This window comes from Anas acuta, chromosome 12 (genome assembly GCF_963932015.1).
Source record: "Anas acuta chromosome 12, bAnaAcu1.1, whole genome shotgun sequence".
NCBI classification, from domain to species: domain Eukaryota; kingdom Metazoa; phylum Chordata; class Aves; order Anseriformes; family Anatidae; genus Anas; species Anas acuta.
In genome coordinates, this window is record NC_088990.1 from 10,977,228 (window position 1) to 10,995,988 (window position 18,761).

The window sequence follows — 18,761 nt, forward strand, 5'->3', positions numbered from 1 at the left end:
CCTGATGGCACTTACTATCATGCCCCACGCCACCCCACATCTGGAGAGTCACTCACCCTTTGAGGTTGGTAGCTATCCGCACGTTGGTCATCTTCCAGCCCACGCCTGCAAGGAAAGGGAGGACAACCAGCCCCTGCCCAGGCAAGGATGGGCACCGGAGCCAAGGGCAGCTCATCACCCTTTAAGCAGGGCTCCAAAGCACATAGGGAAACAGTCAGGAGGGCAAGGCTGGGGGTAGTTCTCCTCCTTTTGCAAGCCCACAAATGGTGAAGGGCCACGGGAATTGGGTGGGAATACCCCTTTACCTTCCATGTCAGTCACAAGGATGTTTCCATTCGTCCACTGGTATACCCAGTGCTGGAAGGCACAGCATTTGAGCACAATCTCTGAGGTGCCTCGTGCCACCAAGCTGCCATCTCTCTCGGTGACACAGTACTGCTCGCAGGGCCCACCCAGGTCCTCCTCCATCGTGGCGTAAGGGATGTTGTTGGCCGGTCGGTAAATCAGGTACAGAGGAATTATCCTGTGTGGTAACACACAGCTCAGCAAATGGAGATCCACACATCAGTCTCTGGCTTTTGCCTTCCCCCCAAATCCCTCCTGTTTGAGGGTAGGAGAAGAAGTTGCTGCCCTCTGGTATGTCCCCAGTGCCCCATGGAGAACCCTCCCACCATCTCCCAAGGAGCTCTGCCCCACCGTCAAGCCCAAGGGGCTGCAGCACCCTACTTACTCAGGCACTGCTCCAAAATCAGGGACGGCTCGTGCCTCAGCAGCAAAGATCTTGCAGTACTCACGGCTAGAGTTCTGGATTTTACATTCCTGGAGATTCAAGCAGGAGAGTCAGGGCACTGTCCCTCCTTGTGCCAACCAGCCTGCAACAAAGCCCTGGGACCCCCCTCCTGGAAAAGCATCCCTTGGCCCACTCCCAGTTGTTCCTCTGTCCCAGCAGTCAAAGGACAGGTGACAGGAAAGCTCTGAGCAGCTCTGCATTGCTCAGAGAGAAGGGCTGAAGCCCACAGGGATATGGCTTGACCCATCTAAATCATTCAAAAACTGGAAGGAAATAAAGAAAGCAGGCATAGCGCTGGGGACCGTGGTGCCAACAGATGGGGAAAAAGTGGGGTCTCCCCACAAATGCCAGCCTCCAGTGCTCACCTGTATGGTGATATCATAGTTCTTCTCGATGAGGCTGTTCTCATTCTTGGTCCCAAAGACAATAAAATTGTGCACTTTGATGACGCAGGTGTGGCCGGACTCGAAGATGGGCTCTAGGCCATAGATGGCTCTGGCACGGCAGGCCTTGCGCAGGAAGCCAGCACCCACTTCCATGTCCTCACTCACCACACGCCCGAAGAACTTATCCCCCCAGTAGCCTGCGTCAGCCAAGCCCTTCGCAAACACCATGGGCGTCATCTCGATCTCCTCGCCGACTGGTGGAGGGAAGAGCTGGTGAGAAGGGACCACGCAGGCACGTCCTGCCCACACCACAGCACGGCGGGGAGGTGGGGGCAGTGGCTTGTCAGCACATCACCCTTACCTTCGATCTCTTCCCGCAAGATGAATCCTGACAACACTGGAGGAGACACAAAGCAAGAGAGGAGTCAGGGTTCAGCCAGGATCCCATCCTGCCTCAGGGCCCACGCACTTCCACATGAAGGGATGGCAAGGAGGAAGGCACGAATTGCTCACAAAGCAGCAGGTCGAGGCAGATGCACCTTGCCAAGGCAGCTTGCAGGGCTCCCCCTCTGCAGCCCAGCACCAAACCCTCCCTGTGGCTCGCTGTGCCACCCCACCACACACCCCAGCATCTGTAAGAGCCCAGCAGGCTGCTGAAGGCTCCTCACCTTCTGGGCTGAGCAGGAAATCAGTGGAGTCAGTGCCGTACTCATTGCTGATCACACAGCGGTAGACCCCGCAGTCCTTCTGGGATGCCTGCACGATGGCCAGGGCTGCCTGGCCCTCATCACCAGCACTGGAAGAAATCAGAGCAAGGTGTCAGCCTCAGGCAGTGCATGGGGACACCTGGAGCCCTGTCACCAGCCAGGGCGCTGCGGTGGGCACCGTGCTGGCTTTGGAGGGAGGGCAGAGGGCTGGAAAGGAAGCCAGCCGGTGGGCATGCAGGAAGGCAGGAGCATCCTAGCTGCTCCCCTGGCACCTCACGGCATCAGGAGGCTGGCCCTTCATACTCACGGACATGCACATCTCCCAGGCAAGCCCTGCAAACTCTGGCCAGGGTTGGGCTACATGTTGATAAAGGTGGTTGCCTCTGAGTCTGGCTTGGTTAGGGCTTTAGCTGACTAATAAATGCTTGTCTGGGTGAGATAGCTGGAAGTCAAACACGGAGGTGTCCAGCTTCCTCCTACATTTTCAGCCATTCAGGAGTGAGGACAAACACTACTCCCCATCCTGCAGCCTCTCCCTTTCCAAGGAACCAATAAATCATGAACCTGCAGAACCAAGCTTTGGGCTGGCATCTCCTGGCCAAGGTGGCAGCACGCCAGGCAGACCAGTCCCCACAGGAACCAAAAGCCAATTTCTGCCTTGCATGGCCAGTGTGAACTGGCAAGGGGATGACAGGTTGCAGAGGAAGGAGGTGAGACCTTCCTCCCAAGACCCACGGCTGAGCTGGCCACACTGTTAAGCTAGAAGGAAATGGACACTCCTAGTCCACCTGCCTCAGCTCAAGTATTTGCCGCAGGACATCACTGGTGCCCCAGAAGCATCTCTTTCTGCCTGCCCATTTTAAAGGATCCTCACTCATATGACTCTTAGAGGCATCAGGCAAATCTCATCCAATGTGGATGATGTTCCCACACAAGCTAGAGCTCACCTGGGCTTGAGCACAAGCTGTTCTCTGTAACACACCCTAAGGAGCATCCCAGATACAAGCCACACACAAGTTCTTTTCCTGTGCAAGGGCAGTGCCAAGGGGTAGAGAGAGAAAAACCAGAGCTACTTTTTTCTCCTTTGGTGCTTGCCACTCTTGGTTGCATGGAAGTGCAGAGTGCAGGCCCTCCCAGCACAGCGATCAGCCCTCCCCTGTATCAGTTGAGGTCCCAGTTCTGTAGTTTGCTCACAGCTTTCAAGCTCTGAGATGTGCACAACACTTTCCCTGCCCTCTCCAAGGTCTGGATCAGCCCCTGCCCTCCCCTGGGCTCTGTGAATCAAAGCATCAGCCGTTGAGCCAGACTCTAGATGAAGCATCAGTAGGACAAGTAGGGCAGCAATTCCCTGTCCGAGCAATCCTCCCTCCCAGGGCACTGAGCAAATGATGTTCACAATGTACTGTGCCATGCAATGAGCTTCCCATGCAGCCTTAAGAAAAGGGGCATCTTTACCACAGTAAACGCAGTGGCCAGAGCTGGATTTAACACATGAACCCAGGGCTATGCACAGGGACTACAATGACGTGGAGCTGGCAGGTTACCTCCTTTGTGCTTCTGCTACAGGGATCTCGTCCTTGTACCACATCAGCTTAGAATCACTCAAAATATTGAAGAACTGGCACCAAAGTTTCAGGTTTCCTGATGCATCGGAAAATTGTTCAGCCCTGATCTTACGAATCACCTGTGGAGCTAAGGACAGGGTGCAAAGAGATCGATGGTGAGACACACAATGCTGGATGCAGCTCTGGGGACAGGCCAGCCTACCCCAGTGCTGCTGCGTCGGACTTAGGTGGTGGGTATCACAAGTACATCAGCACAGCGTCGCCTGGTACAACGTTGCCTTCCCAGAGAAGGTCTCAGAGCTCTAAATATGATGGGAAGTAAGAGGTACAAATGTTCTCAACGGCACAGCACTGCAATGCCTAGTGGGGCTCGGCCAGAGGCAAAGCAGAAGAACAGTAGGCAATGTAGGAGGAAATATATCTACTAAGGTAGGCATTCAGTAAGGTTAGCCCTACTTTTGCAAGAACTGGACTTTATGATTTTAGAGGTCTTTTCCAACCTAAGTGATTCAGATTCTAAGAGTGCTGATTTCAGTGAGGCTATCTCCTGGCTCCTGCAAGCACCTCAACACCAGGATTAAGCCTTTTCTAAGTCATTGCCACCAGGGAACACATCAGCATTAACCACAGAGGTAGAAAAGGTGTGTGCTTACCCTGCTTACACCCACTGGAGCCCTGAGCAGCACGAGGCACCATGAGGAACAGGGCATGCTGGCCAAGAACAAGAGAGCTAGTTCTGTCATTCCCTTGGGTTGGGAAGTCCAGGCTGTGGACTTGAGACAGCCAGTCTCAGTGCTACTGTCTCTGGCCTTCCTCTGCCTCCTCTGTGCTAACTGTGGTAGGGAACGGTGGACTCCAGCAGTTTATCTACAGCAGATGTGCTTGTGCTTGGGCAGATGAGCATTTGGCCCATCTTACCCAGCTACATCTGATTTTGCAAATACTTGGAGCACACTTCGGGCTTTCACACAGACAAAAGACGATGTTGAAAACCCTGCAAATGCACAGAACTCACATGTCCCCAGCTGGCTCTCACCAGCTTGGTTGGCCAGGCTCCCTTCGTAGGCAACAGGGAAATCTGCTTCATGGTGATTACCTCTTTCCTTACCTTTAAAGGGGTTATTTGCTTTCTTGGATTCTGCTGGCTGCCCTTCTAGCTTAGCATCTTCAGGGACTTCGGGATCATTGCTGCTGTCACCTGCGGGTTCATCATACAGCTTAGGAACCTCCAACGTGGCCATCTTCCTTGTGAGGGTTGGTGAGCGTTGCTCTGCTGGAGGGGATGGAGCCAGGGCAGGTGTCTGCAGCAGGGCTGCGCTCTTCCTGGATTGCCGTGGTGAAACAGTAGGGCTTCTTGCATGCCCTTGGCTCTCTGGGGTTGCTTCCTCTTCCTCCCCAGCTTGCTTCGTTTTTGGCAGGTATATTTTGCGGCGGGCCCCAGAAGCAAGCTCCTCTGGTGTGGCACAAGGTAGCGCAGCCAAAGGGTCACTAGGGCTCTCTTTCTCAGGGCTCGCTTGAGGCAAAATGGGAGCAGTATTAGGAGGCTGTCCCGCTCCTGCTGCTGGCACACTGCCCACCACGATGGATGGCACAGAGAGCTGGGATGACCCCTCCGCTTCGGGAGCCACCTTTGTACGTCTCTTTGGCGGCACGGGCCTGCAAGCCAGCATCTCTTTGCTGGTAACAAATTCCTCCTGAATCAGGCCTGTGATCCGCCTGGTTGTCCTGGGAGTCAGAGGCAAATTCTCTGCTGTCTGGAAGAGCTGGTTGTTTTGTACCTTTTCCAAAACTCTCCTTGAGGTGCGGGGGCTCAGGCCTGCAATGCCAATCTCTGGGAGCGCAGTCTCCTCTGCAGCGGGCTGCTCCTCAGCCCTGGGCTCAGCATCTTCTTTTGTGTCACTGTTGCTGCTATCTGACATTTTTAAAAGCAGCAGTAGGTAGCTCTTCAAGGAGGAAACAAGGTTTTTGTGCTGCATCTTCTCCTCCAAAGTCATTTCCTGAGGTTTCTCGGGGCTTGGCAGGACCAGTGGTGCTTGTGGCTGAACCTCAGTGCCTCTTTCAAAAGTGCCCGAAGGTGCTGCTGGCTCCTGCTTTGGAGCTGCAGCTGTTTGCTCTGCTCCTTCCTTCCTCTGAGGTAGTACAGGCACCTGTTTGGCACTCTCCTGCCCTGAAGAACTTTCTGGAAACTCCTCCTGTGGTGCAGATCCATCTGCCTTTTTGGTTTCTGTGGCTTTGCTCGCAGGAGGCAGCAGCTGGGCTCCAGACAGGGCCTCCCCTGCAGCAGGCTCCTTCCCTTTATTGCTGTGAGCTGCAGGCAGTGCCTCCTGTGCCACCAACGTCCCTGCTGCAAGAGGGGGGATTGGCCCTTCTTCGGCCACTCGTCCAGAAGCAGGAGCTGGTGTTTCAGCCTCCCAAAGCCCCTGAGGTGTCCCGCCCACCACAGGGGATGACTCTTCTTTGGCCACTTGTACTGAAGCAGGAGCCGGTGTTTCAGCCTCCCAAAGCCCCTGAGGTGTCCCTCCTGCCACAGGGGACAACACTTCCCTGGCCACTCGTCCTGAAGCAGGAGCTGGGGTTTCAGTCTCCCGAAGCCCCAGAGTTTTCCCTCCTACCACAGGGGACGACTCTTCTTCAACCACTCTTACTGAAGCAGGAGCTGGGCTTTCAGCCTCCTGAAGCCCCAAAGGTGTCCCTCCCACCACAGGGGATGATTCTTCCTTAGCCACTCGTCCTGAAGCAGGAGCTGGGGTTTCAGCCTCCTGAAGCCCCCGATGTGTCCCTCCCACCACAGGGGATGACTCTGCTACACTGCTGCCTCTTGCCTCTGCACAGGGCTCACTCCTGGATGGCTCTAAACCCGTCTCTTTGCTCTTTCCATCCTTTCCCATTGTCTGATGTGCATTTTGCTCAGGAGGAGTATTTTCTCCAGGCTCTGGAGGACTCAATTTCTTTGGCAATGGCTCTTTATTACCTTGGCTCTTAACATCTTGATTTGACAGTCCTTGCCGGGCCTCTCTGCCCTCAGGAGTATGGGAATGTCCTTCTGAGTGTTTCCTAGAGGGAGGTTGCTCCTTGTGGGGCTGTGTGTGGTCTGGTGGTGGTGGCTTTGGTGGCTCCTGAGGCCTCAGCCTGGGGTTTGTCCTTTTTCCAGCCCCCCTGGTGTCCTGGCAAACCGGAGTCTCCTTCTTGAGCTCCTCTAACTTGTTGGCTTGCTGACCGGTATCTACTGTTGGGCCAGACACTGGATGTTTTAGGTCACTAGCAGACCGTCCCACTGCTCCTGCAACCTAGTCAAAGAAGAAAATGGGAAACATTATTTTACTGCCTGGGTCTGCTCAGTGGTGCCTATGGTCCGTCTGTACCATGCAGCGCTGCCCAGCCTCTGCTTGAATCCTGAATCTTAACTGTGCAAACCTGGTACTGCTGATACTCATTCAGGGCCTTGCTGCTTCGCCATCATCCCATGGTAGTGAGTCCCACAGCACCCTGTCACACTACACAAAGTGATTTTTCACTGTCAGCTCCAACTCTGCTGCCTTTCAAGACACAGCAGTACAACCAAGAGGCAGGGGATCTGCTTCTCTAAGTCACTCAGTGGCTTTAAATACAAGCTCCTCCAACACCACACTTTCCCAAGGAGCAACACTTTCCCATTTTCAACAGCCATTGCTAAGACCTTGTATAAAATTCATGCTCTTTTTTAAGAGTCAGTACTCCCCTGACACTATATCTGCAATCTCCACTCTGAGATGGGGCGATCGGCATGTCACACAGTATCTGGATGAGTCTGCCTAAATGATTTATAGCGAAATTGTACACCCTGACGTTATCTGTGCTATTTGACCATCCTGTTTCTTTGACATTCAGGAAGCTCAAATGTTTCCGACTGCAGCTGCACACTAGCAGACATTTCAGCAAGCTGCCCACTGCGATGGCTGAGCTTTATCCCGAGGAGATTTGGTGATATCTTCCAGCCAAGGGACGGACACTACCTGTTTCTGTAGGATAAGGTTCAGGGGAGGTAGCGATACCGCTGATATATGCTGTGCCTGTTTGGTGCTCAGCTAGCAGCATCAGGACAACTGCGCGGGAATGGGGCAGTCACACAACAGTTTTCCCTTCCCCTATCAAGAGGGGCTGCAGGCAGGACATCCCAGAGGATCCACTGCTCAAGTTTTTCTCCTGAAGGAGTTTTAAGTCTCCAAAATGAGGTCCATGGGTAAAGAGGGTTGTGGCACTTCATACGTAGGACTGCAGTTTTTGGTCCTCAGTGCCACAGAAAAGGACGGGAATGGTCACTGCACAGCCCCAGTCCATCTGTTCAACTGCAAAGAGTGCAAAGGACCATGGCACACCGAGGAAGTTTGGGGAAAACAAGGTTCACAGATGGACGCTCAGAGCGAGCTCTGTGCCACAGTGCTGCCAAGGGAGGCATCTCTTTGGCTGCCCATCTTTTGGGGCTTGGAGGCACAGGAACTAAAGCTCATTCACAAGAACTTGCTGGGGGCTTTTTAGAAAAGCACCTCTCCTAAAGCAACTGTGAAACACCTAAACTAGGGGTTTGTCAAAGAAATGTGATAAAAACACCATTTTCAAAATTATACAAGAACTACTGCAAGGGTGGTTTTCATTCAAACCCAGTTTTGCCTCTGCCCTTGTGCATGTGGATGTTCAGAGCCTGGCTAGTGGCTGGTGTTTTATAAAGTTCCTCTGCTACAGATAAATCCAGCTCAAAGAGAAGACCTGAACACAAGGACCAGATAGGTCCCAAGACCAGGAAAACACTGCTAAGGCCCTGTCTGGATTGAGGGAAAGATTTAAAAAATAAAATAAAAAGCAATCTGTGTCCTGGAGAGCATAAATATTCTCAAGCACACTTGGAGTCAGCTTCAAAGGGTTTTAAAACGGCTTATTTGGTCACACAAAAGCCTCAGTACTTCCCCCAGCAACACTAACTAGCTGAAGCATTCAAATTCAAATCAAAAGCTTTTTGTCTGCTCAAAAAGCACACTAGCTGTCAAGTTACAGGTTTCCTCTGTGAGTGGGTTTTTGAAGAGGAAAATACCTTGATGTATTGTCAAAAGCTGAGGGATGACAGCCTGGCTGCCGTACACAAAGTTCCACCCTCCTTAAGAGCAAGGGGCAGAATAATGCAGGAGAGAGAGAAAAAGAATTGCTTTTCCATGGACTTACACACAGAGCAATAATTAATGCAGCAATATGTGATGCCAATGGGTTAAAGTGGGCTTCACTGCTTTGAGTCCAGGACCCAGACACTCAATTCACTGCATAAAACAGCATATTTCTGAGAATAAAGAGTGCTCCTGTCTATGGTTAAAGAAATCTATAAGAGGAAGAAAGGAATTTTTTTTTTTTTTTACTGGAGCAGCCAGCAGTCCCACTTTCTGTATCATCCAGATCCCCCACATCCAGACGTACTGCGTTACCTACTGAGGGAGACGTGCTACACCCGGAGAGCATTATCCGACAGCCTTGGTCTGTACTGAGAGTGTGCACCTACCCTTGCTTGAACGCCAGATTCTGATGGCATCTGCAAATTGGACTCAGAGAACCCTTTACCTCAGAAGGCTTCATAAAATTAAAAAAAAAAGAACACAAAACAAACAAACAAGCAAAAAACTGGTAGCCTCCAGTCTAATTTTTTTCATGGAAAATGCTTCAGGTTAAGTGGTTAAGTGACAAAAATAGAAGTTGACTAAAAGATGTACTGAGGGTCAGGAGCAGGTGCGGTGCCCTGGCTCTGCATGGCCACCACAATGAGTCTTGCAAGAGAGTTTTTCCAACAGGGGAGAGCCAAAAAATAGCCCAGATCTACTGTATACATGTTGCACTGTAAACAAAATTCAACGCCCTGCCTGGCACAGCTCACGTGGCATACCTGGCACGCTGCGCTCATTTGCATGGGGGGCTCATTAAACGCCGGCTGAAGCTCAGGCTCAACTGCTAAACTGAACAGATGTCATCAGTCTCACGTACACACAAGGCATCCACCCCCAGCTATAAATAGCCATTCACAGCTCCCTGCTTAACTGATTTGGAAGCATTCTGCATGAGGTCAGGCTGCCGATTAAACCGGAGAGCTCGCAGCACGCCCCGGGCCGCTCGCTGACCAGCTGTCCAGCCGCAGGGCCTGACGTACATCTCTCCTCGCCACCTCGTCTGACATTTATTCGGAGATGGGGTGCTCAGCTGGAAGCTCTGCCACTTGGGCACACAAAGCCCAGACAGTTTCCCGGGTGTTTTTGCTGGAGGAGACCTGCGAAGCTGCAGCAGCAGCTCCCTTGGGGTGCAGGCAGCCTCCCAGGGCTGATGCTGCACCACAACCACGTTGGCTGAGATCTGTTCTAGTTACCTCTGGACCGACGGCTTTATGTCCCTCTGACTTCTGTGCTGTGTGCTGGCTCTTCCTTCCCTCGGGTGGTGCAGGTCCTGCCTTTGACACCTCTGAGGATGGCGAAGCACCCTCTGTCTGCCTGCTGACACCCGCGGGCTGCAGGGCAGCCTCTCTCGCAGCCTCTTCCTTGGCTCCTGCCTCCTCCTTCTCCGCTGCTGCGTTCACTTGATTATCAAAATACATCTCTTTCAAAGAGAAGTGCACATCACCATTAATTTTAGTGTCCTGATTCACAGCTTTCCCAGACTCTTTGATCTTTGGAGTATTTTCCGCTTCTTGATCGTTTGCCACCCTCAGATGTGCACTCCTGCGTAAGGGGACAGGAGGGGCAAACCTTGGATTTGTTGAGGGTTTTGTCCTGTCTCTCCCACTTTCCTCTCGCTTTGAAACTTCCTGCTTTGGTGCTGGAGCATCCTCCACTTTCTTTTTCTTTTTAGCTGCAGAGTCTTTGGCCATTGGCTTAGCCACTAGGTCTTCCACCGTCTCGTAGATGTACGCGAGAAAGCCATTCCCATTCTCTTCTGCACTTTCCAAACAAGCATCTCCATTGGTGGTCACCTCTGCTTTCAAAGGTGCTACCAGTTTGTTTGGTAAGCCAGCCATCGTGTTCACTGACTGTTCCTTCAGCTCAGCCTCGTGGAATCTAGACTGAGAATCACCGACATGCACTTTTGCCGCATCCTCTTTCTCCCATGGAGAGGCTCCTGACCGGAGATTCAGATCCCTGGCCAGCCTCCGCTTTCTTTGGAGCCGATCGGGGCTCATTCCCTGCACATTCTCCACCTCCACATTCTCTTTCCCTCGTTTCTTGCTCTGTTCTATCTCTCGCAGTTTTTCTTCAGCTTTTCTCTTAATTTTGGCAAACCACTTCTGATGGATTTTGAACTCCGTCATGGTTCCCACTTCCAGCACGCCTGAGCAGGACACGATGCCTTTGTTATTTCTAGCTGAGGCCTGGTAAATGCCTGCATCTTCCTCTCGGCACCTGGAAACCAAAAGCTCTGCATGAGACCTGCCCATCCTCCCCAAGCACTGCAGCTGTGTACACACACATGCCCTCTCCCACTTCTTGCCACAGAGGGGCCAGAAGATGCAGATGTTGGCCCACGGCGCCTGCGGTGGGTCTGGAGGCCTGGGGCTGGCTCTGCCTTCTCTCAGCACTAACAGATAAACAACCCAGATGTAAACCAGTGCCCAGTGCCCTTTGGGCTGTAACTCTGCTAACAGAGGGCTGAGATGAAGGAGGAATGGCCAGCACCAAGCTTTCTGACTGTTCTCAGCCACATTCTTCCACAAGATCTTCTCCTCTCAGCTTTTCACAGACTAACTTTGCTTCTTACATTCCTGCTCTTCCTCTGTCCTGCCGCCTTACCAGAGCCTTCCCACCTAGCTTGGCAGGCACAAGTACATGCACACCTCTGCCTTCACCCCCTGGAACTCCTGGACCGCTCCTGCAAGAACTGCGCCACGTGGAAACCTGGAGCGGCAGAAAAGCCCACGCTGGAATCCCAAGGATCACAGGGCTATCAGCAATACAGGTCTCTGTCTGACATCCCAAATCCAGGACTCAAGCTGCAGCAGGTCTCTGCTTGCTGAGAACATGTTCCTGGCTCTCCAGAAACACAGTCCTTGTCTGAAGCTAAAGGAAGTGGGTAGCCTGGGCTGAATAAAGGAGGCCCTCGACTCTTCCAGTACAGTGCCAAAGCAGCCCTTCCCTTCCCTTCCCTGTCCTCTCAGTGGAAGTTAGGAAAGGCCCTCCTAGGGCAGGGCTACAGCCCTTTTCCCTCTTTTGTCCTTGCTCAGGACACTTGTATGAACTGCTTTTGTCCTTATCCTGCCTGATCCCTGAACCATCATCATCCTCCTGGATGTAGCCAGTGCTTTCCCTTCGTTCACCTGGCGTTAGTCCTAACACTCTGCTCCCATCTCTTGCAGCACCAGCACACACTGTTACAGCACTGGAAGGCTCCAGGGAGGGGAATTTCTCCCGACCTTCCTCTTGCTTCCAGCACGGCTGCTATCCCTGGATGCAGTAACAGATCTCATCCTGATGTGATCTGGGAGTCAGCAGAGAGAAGAGCTGACTGGGAAGGGCTGGCTGGGAACGCTGCAGTGGGGAGCACTGGCACTGGGGGGGATCGCTGCTGAGAGCCGGCTTCTCCGAGTCACCAAAACGAGCTCCCACCAGCAAATCCAACTACTCTCCAGCTTCCTTACTCACTTGTACAGCTGCAGGGTGTGGCGATTTCCATGGCGGAAAATCTCATACTTAGGTAAGCCACAGTAGCGGTCCATCTCTTCATCATCCTTGTACCATGTCACCTCTGGCTGCGGGTACCCTGCGGAGGAGACAGAGGGACAGCAGCGTGAGGAACACTGCAACCAGCCACATAGCAAGTCTGCTCCTGCAGGGACAAGGAATCATCAGCAAAACAAAGCGCTCTGGCAGGACAGGGTATGTGTTATTCTGGGCTCATCGCATTCTTTAAATCGCACAGCAGAAAAAGTATTGTGAGTGGAAAACAGATGGGCTTATCCAAGTCTTTTATCGCTCCTAGGAATAGGTCTATTTTTGAGGAAAAAATCCCAACACTTCATTCCTGAACAGAGGCGAGTGAATCACATGGCCATCTCCTGTAACACTGGCTGGGAGCAGACGGTGAGCGCACTGTCGCTTTTAGGGGAAGAGGCATGTTTTGATGAGATTAAGGCTAATGTTAGAAAACAGGCACTCGCCCCTCCGTGAAGCCCTCAACATTTTGCGAAGTGTCACAGCCCGTAAACTGATCCAAAAGTTTCCATTGAACAGAAGCAACCTTGATTGCATCACAGCCAGCTTGGTGTCCTACAAATGTCACTTGACAGCAGATGTCACCTGCCTTTTCCGTGGAATGACATCAGGACGTGTGTGACCGGCTGGGCAGCGAGCTGGGCGCTCGGCCACCTTCCCCACCGCGCTCGGCGGTGGTGGATCAGCACAGGCAGACCTGAGCTGGCCACTGCCAGCACCTCCCACCCACCGCAGCGCTAGCTTGGAGTAGGAGCAGCGCCTTTTTCAGGGAAAAACTGTTTGAGCAAGTGGCCACCTGGACACTTCCCAATGGCTAGCACACAGATTTCAGGGCTGGCCAGGACACTTTTGATGTCCAGGGTGAGGAGCCTCCTGTTTGCACCAGCCAGAGGAGCTGTGAACCTGCAGCAATGCCTGAGCCCAGCTTACGTCTGTTCCCACAAAGAAGGTCCCATAGCAGGAGCAAAAAGCAGGAGCAAGGACTCATCAGCATGAATTGGCTCTGGTGTTGGCTGACTCAAAATGCCTTTGACCAGAAAGAGCTAAATCAGGACATACCAAATCTCCTCCCCATTTATCATCTGTTTTCCCCACCATCCGCTTTCCAACACACTCCGTTCCCATCCCCTCGCTCATCAGGGCTCTCCACTGTCTTCTGGCCTTTCCAAGGCCTTATCCTGCTCTGACCAGAACAAGGCTGGGGAAATACTCTGGGAAGAGTTTTCCTTTCCTGCTCTGCTATCAGACGAGAACAACAGCCATCCCCATGACTCAGTCATTCCCACAGCCCAGGTTTTACTCTGTTCTCTTCCTTTCCTCACTGAGGTCTCTCACCCTGCACTGCCTCTGGCAACCCTTTCCACTCTCACCACCCTTATATCTCTCACACTCTTCGCTGCCTCATTCATCCTTCGCTGCTGCCATCAACAGCTCTGGTTTTCATTTGGTTCGTGCTGGTTAATGCTCCCTCCTCTTCTGCAGGGAGCCAAGTCATGACTCTCTCCCCAAAGCCCTTCAAGCAAAGCTCTCCCCTAGACCCTCACAGACGTGTGGTTGAAGTGAATGAACCCTAAGCTGCCACCCGCAGGAAGCCACAAGAGTATCCTAGCAAAGGAATCACCACGGATTGACCCTGCTGCTTATATTTTCCATAAATATTAGCTACTGACTACACTTGGCAGCAGGACCATGGACTAAACGAGCCCATGGTGGTTTCTTCCCTTTCTGTTCCAGGGACAAGGAACAAAATCGTTTTCATACACAGCTCACACTTCATCCAGGGCAACCCTACCCTTCCCAAGGGCTGTCTGGCACACAAGACTTCCAGGAGGCCCCATGGCTATTGGCACAGCTAGCTGGCAGGTAGGTTTTCCTAATGTTGTGTGAACAGCCACCACAGCACCTCATTCTGGGAACTGCAAGAGTACCATTTCCAAGAAGTCCTGTGATGTCCCCCCGTGGCCTCTGCATCTGATTCCCATTCCCAGCTGACATCTGCCGGAAAGAACTGTAATTTCTATAGCTGCACAGTGCCTCGATGAAAGGCTTTTCCTTCTGCTAAGCCTGAACTCTCTCTGGCTCATTGCACTTGCATACACAAGGCTACCTGCTCCCCACCAGGAGCTACCGCCCTGCCAGCCCACAAAGCGAGGGACCAGCCCCCACTGAACACCCCAGCTGGCAGCAAAATGGAGCTACAGGCAAGCACTGGTTGGAAACCCGCAGGCTGAAAGGCTTCCCAACCCCACACACAGCCCAGTCGATTATTTGGGAACAGCAGAGCCCGGCTGCCTGCCTGTGACCGCCAGCCATCCCTCCCCAGGGGCTGTAACAGGAGTCGAGCAGGGGATGGTGAGATGGGCACGCCGCGGAGCCTAATCCTGGGGAGGGGAGCTGCTGCTGGCATTGCAGGCACAGGCATCCATCTGCAGTCTGACAAGCTAATAAATTTAGGGTAGGCTTTGCCCCCAGTAGGTGCTTTGCACCACCGGTCATGCCGGCAGCTGCAGCATCCATCCACGGCGCGGCGGCGGCTGCAAGCGGCCCGTTTGGGGACAGAGCAGCCATTCACAAACCCGGCACTCTCCCTCCCCAAGCCTGTCCCCCTCACAGCCCCCAGGCAGCTGGTGCTCAGAGGGATTTGCCAGCAGCTGGTCTGCTGCATTCACCAGCAAGCACCCGCACTTACAGACAGAAAGGTGCCGCGCATTCCCGGGGAGGAGGGCAGGCTCCCGCCGCGTTCCCCGGGTGTCTTCAGGCCCAGCAGAAGCTTTTGGGAAGTGTGTCTTCCGGCAGCATTGCTGCAGCGTGACAGCCAGGCCCTGCACTGCACGGCCTGGAAGACCTTCTAAGCAGGGATTTTTTTCATGGAGAAATTGCCAAGTTTAGATCAAACGCTCTTTTTCCTGAAGCTGTTAAAATTCTGGGACGCCTTCAAAGCTTTTGTGACCTTATCCAAAACAGCTCTTGAATCAGCCATCCAAAATCACTCAGAGAGCATGTTTAAAGCAATTTTTTTTTATTATTATTTTACAGGGCAGAGGAGGGGGAAGTTAAGCTTCTGAAACTTGGGAAGGTGAAAAGAGTTTGGAAACAATTGCACATAACCTTGGTTTTCTGTTTCTGTTCTGCAGAAGCTGTTTGGGGGCTTCAGGCAGTTTGGAGAGGACAAGTCACAGTAAGATCTGGTCCTTTCTGGCTTCATGAATTTAATGATCCCCATCTCCCCTGCCCAAGGCTGGGAGACTTCCAGTAATGCTGACAGGGGGACAGACTCTCACCAAGAACCTCTCCATGCCCCTAGCCTGTGAGTGCCACTTGCTCCCCCTTATTTTCTCTTGCTGGCTGCCCCAAACCCAGGCATTGCATCTCCCACCTCTGCTCATCACCTACCCCTGCCCCAGACCCACCCATCCACCTCTCTTCAGAGCCCCCGTGCCTCTCCACACATTCTTGATCCAAGCACTTTCCTCTCATGAGACAGAAGTTTCCCTAGGAGGGCTCCCACAGATGCAGCAAGTTGAAATCCCTGATGCTCAGTACATCCCTCACCCGCTGTACTCCAGCCCTCCTCCCCAAGCTGCAGGCAGGGCACTTTCCTCCCCATAGCTCTGTGATGAAATCACACCAATTCCGGGCACTTTGCTTCGTTCCCACCCCCTCCAGGGATGGGCCACCCTGCACAAGTGCCACAGCACAGGTGCCAGCATTGATCTAGCATCTGCAGAGCACGGGAGAATTACCAGGCCAGGCACTTGTTCAGCACAAACACTGACCCATGAAACGAACCATGGGAATGAGCTCCTGAGCTATTGATTTGGGCAGCAAGGTCAGCAAGGTAACCTGGTACTTGGTTACTCCAAGGTAACAGCCTTGGCTGGGGGCAGTCACTGCCTCACTTCCTAACACGCAGTTACAGACCCAGGCCCCCTCATCCAAGCCCCTGCACTTCATCAGCATGCATCACCCTTCCCTATACACTCTACAGAGTATAACTGAAAAGTTGTAAAACCCTTGTAGCGCTACCTGCAGTAAAGGGCACTCTCTAAAGAGAAATGCCCAATTGGGTACTGATAGGAAAGGATCTGCAGGATGAGACCCCTGAGGTCCTGAAGTCCAGCCAGACCCATCAAGGAAACCACTTGGTGCAGAGAAACAGAGTACTCTGGAAGAAATCGCACAACAAAAGGAAGCGTTGCTGTTCCCTTTATTCTCACAGAATAAAGGATGAACTCATTTTGTCTAAAAAAATGAGAATATGTCATAACTGATGCACGACTTGACCCAAAACAATCAAGTCAGACTTATTAGGTGCTCTGGTAGCAGGCAGAGCAGAGCTGGAGAACCAGACAGCAGGAGGAAAGGAGGGGTTGTGTGACCACCCAAGAGCACCAGGAAGTCTGCCTCAGACTTATTTCCTTGCTTGCAGCTCCCAGCAAATTTGGAGGCTGATTCTTCAAACACTGCCCTCCTAGGACGTGACCAGCGAGTCTCTGGTATTCCCAGATGTGGGACTGCCCTGGAACTCGTTATCAGTTGAGAAGCAGCAAAAAATATTAAGATGTTATTGTAGGTCATGTATCTGTGTATGGGGCTTGAGAGTCACAACAGGAGCAGCTGACAGTCTGCCCTTTGCCTCCTGTAAGGCTATGAACCAAAGTGTCCCTGGACTCCAGCCACAGCAGTGGGACTGAGCTGTTTCCACACTGGTCACTGGCCAGGGATGCAATCGCCACTTCCTTTCCCCCTGTAGTATCTCCCCGTTGAATGTAAACATCGTGGCAGGGGAGACATCTGAACTCCTGCTTAGACGTTACAACAGGAGTTTGATTTGCACCTCAAGCCCCTCTGTCCCAAAAACATCCCAAGATGAGCAGCCCACGTGCAACACACTCAAAGTGGGACAGGTGGTCCAAGCTGCTTGAGGGCTATTCTGTGAAAATTCCTACCTTGGGAAGGGCATCTCTTCATGTAAATGCATAAAGATACTCCCCAGTCTAATTTATTCAGTGTAAAAATGCTGCAATAGGTTACATGCTGAAGATGTTTATTTGATGCTTTCCTTTGCTTTATTAGGAAGTGAGACAAGCATCAGGTCAGGTTTTCTACTTGGTGTAACATGTCAGGTTGTGCTACGCAGCACCAGCAGGTCAGCCAAAGCAGGAAGGCAGCTTCCTGCCTGCAGAGAGCACGGGCAGACCGCAGGAAAGGCTACAGACAGGAGAAAGACCACGTCTGTCTGTAGATGTACTGCCACTGGGTACGAGCAGACGCAGTTATTCCTTGGCAGCACATCTCCCGCACAGTGAAGGGTTTCTCCAGCTATTCTAGGAGAGATGCTGGAAAGGATACGGACGTGGCCTTTAGAAGGCTGACTGAAGTCTCTCTCCCCTCTCCTCCTAAAATCACACCCAGATTGTTGGCCTCAAATGCACGGTGCACTTCCTACCCTGACAGCCAACTTCCAGCATAACTAGAGCTGCACACATGCACCTCTCACCTTGACAGGGCCCACGTGGAGCTGAAAGTATTATCTAGACTTTGGGGCTGTCCACCCCAAAACACAGCTGGTGGAGACTTAAGCCCGGCCTAGGCATTTTAAAAGGGACAAGAAATCCTGAAAGGTAAAGCAGTGCTATTGCATGTCCCTACAGGAAGCAGGCATGCCCTGGGTTCGCACACCTCCCCGCTTTCCGGAGAGGAGGAGGAGAGAACTGTATCTGCTGTTACTCAGGATTTCATAACGCATCCAAACATCACTCAGCTTTTGACCTGTGATCCTCTTGGCTTGCAAAATGATGAGTTACATGCCACTGCACAATATGTAAAGCTTCTCCTTTTAAATAACTTCAATCGGAAAGCCCTTCTAATGAAGCACTGAAGGGCATGGCTTGGAGGCATCCCTAGCAGCCCAGTTTTACCACAGAAGCAGGAAGTGGTCTGCTAAAGTTAAGCATTAATGAAGTAAATGTACCAGTTGTAGCCTTGCAAGTTCAGAAAGTCAGACCTGTAAAACAAGTGTATCTTACGAGAAGAGCCAAGAATTCAAAGCAGGCGTCTTTCAGAGAAGTGCTTCAGTATGCTCTCCTTTGTATACAGCTTATTTGTATTACGGCATCTTTGTAATGGCAAACTAGATCCCCTAAATCTTAACCAAGTTGTGGTACTGGTGACTAAGAGGCTCATTAGAGATAACCTCCTTCTTCCAGAACTTACAAGCTTGTTCTCTCCCTGAGTAACCTGTCTGGATAAGTAACATATGCAATACCAGGAAGGATCAGTGTCATAAACAGATAAATACTATGAAAAAAAGGAGATTTTAGCATCTCTATATTTAAAAGACAAATGCTCACCAGCAAAGGAGTTGCGTGCCTTTATACCAGTGCGTTGCCATGCCCCATCACCATAAAACCCTCTTTTTTCAGTCTCCCCCTTTTCCGCTCTTATTGGCCTAAACCATTCCTGCTCAGGGTTAGATTTTAGCTCCCTGCTTAGAAACTGGTCTTTATTTCAGACATTAACAGGTATACATGTTTGTCACTGATACAGATTTACAGCCAGCAACCAGAGCTGAAGGTGGCTCCAGTATAACAGATTTAGTCTTTAGA

General features: G+C 52.0%; 1 protein-coding gene across 1 annotated transcript in view; it reads right to left on the bottom strand.

The window, feature by feature from the left end:
* Positions 1-18,761, bottom strand: part of ALPK3 (alpha kinase 3) — a 33,864-nt gene that overhangs the window by 1,667 nt on the left and 13,436 nt on the right. Inside the window, 10 exon segments of the mRNA XM_068696210.1 lie at positions 57-105; positions 306-523; positions 731-819; positions 1,156-1,430; positions 1,538-1,573; positions 1,845-1,972; positions 3,428-3,575; positions 4,557-6,735; positions 9,822-10,848; positions 12,085-12,202. Coding sequence (XP_068552311.1) covers positions 57-105; positions 306-523; positions 731-819; positions 1,156-1,430; positions 1,538-1,573; positions 1,845-1,972; positions 3,428-3,575; positions 4,557-6,735; positions 9,822-10,848; positions 12,085-12,202 — 4,267 coding nt within the window.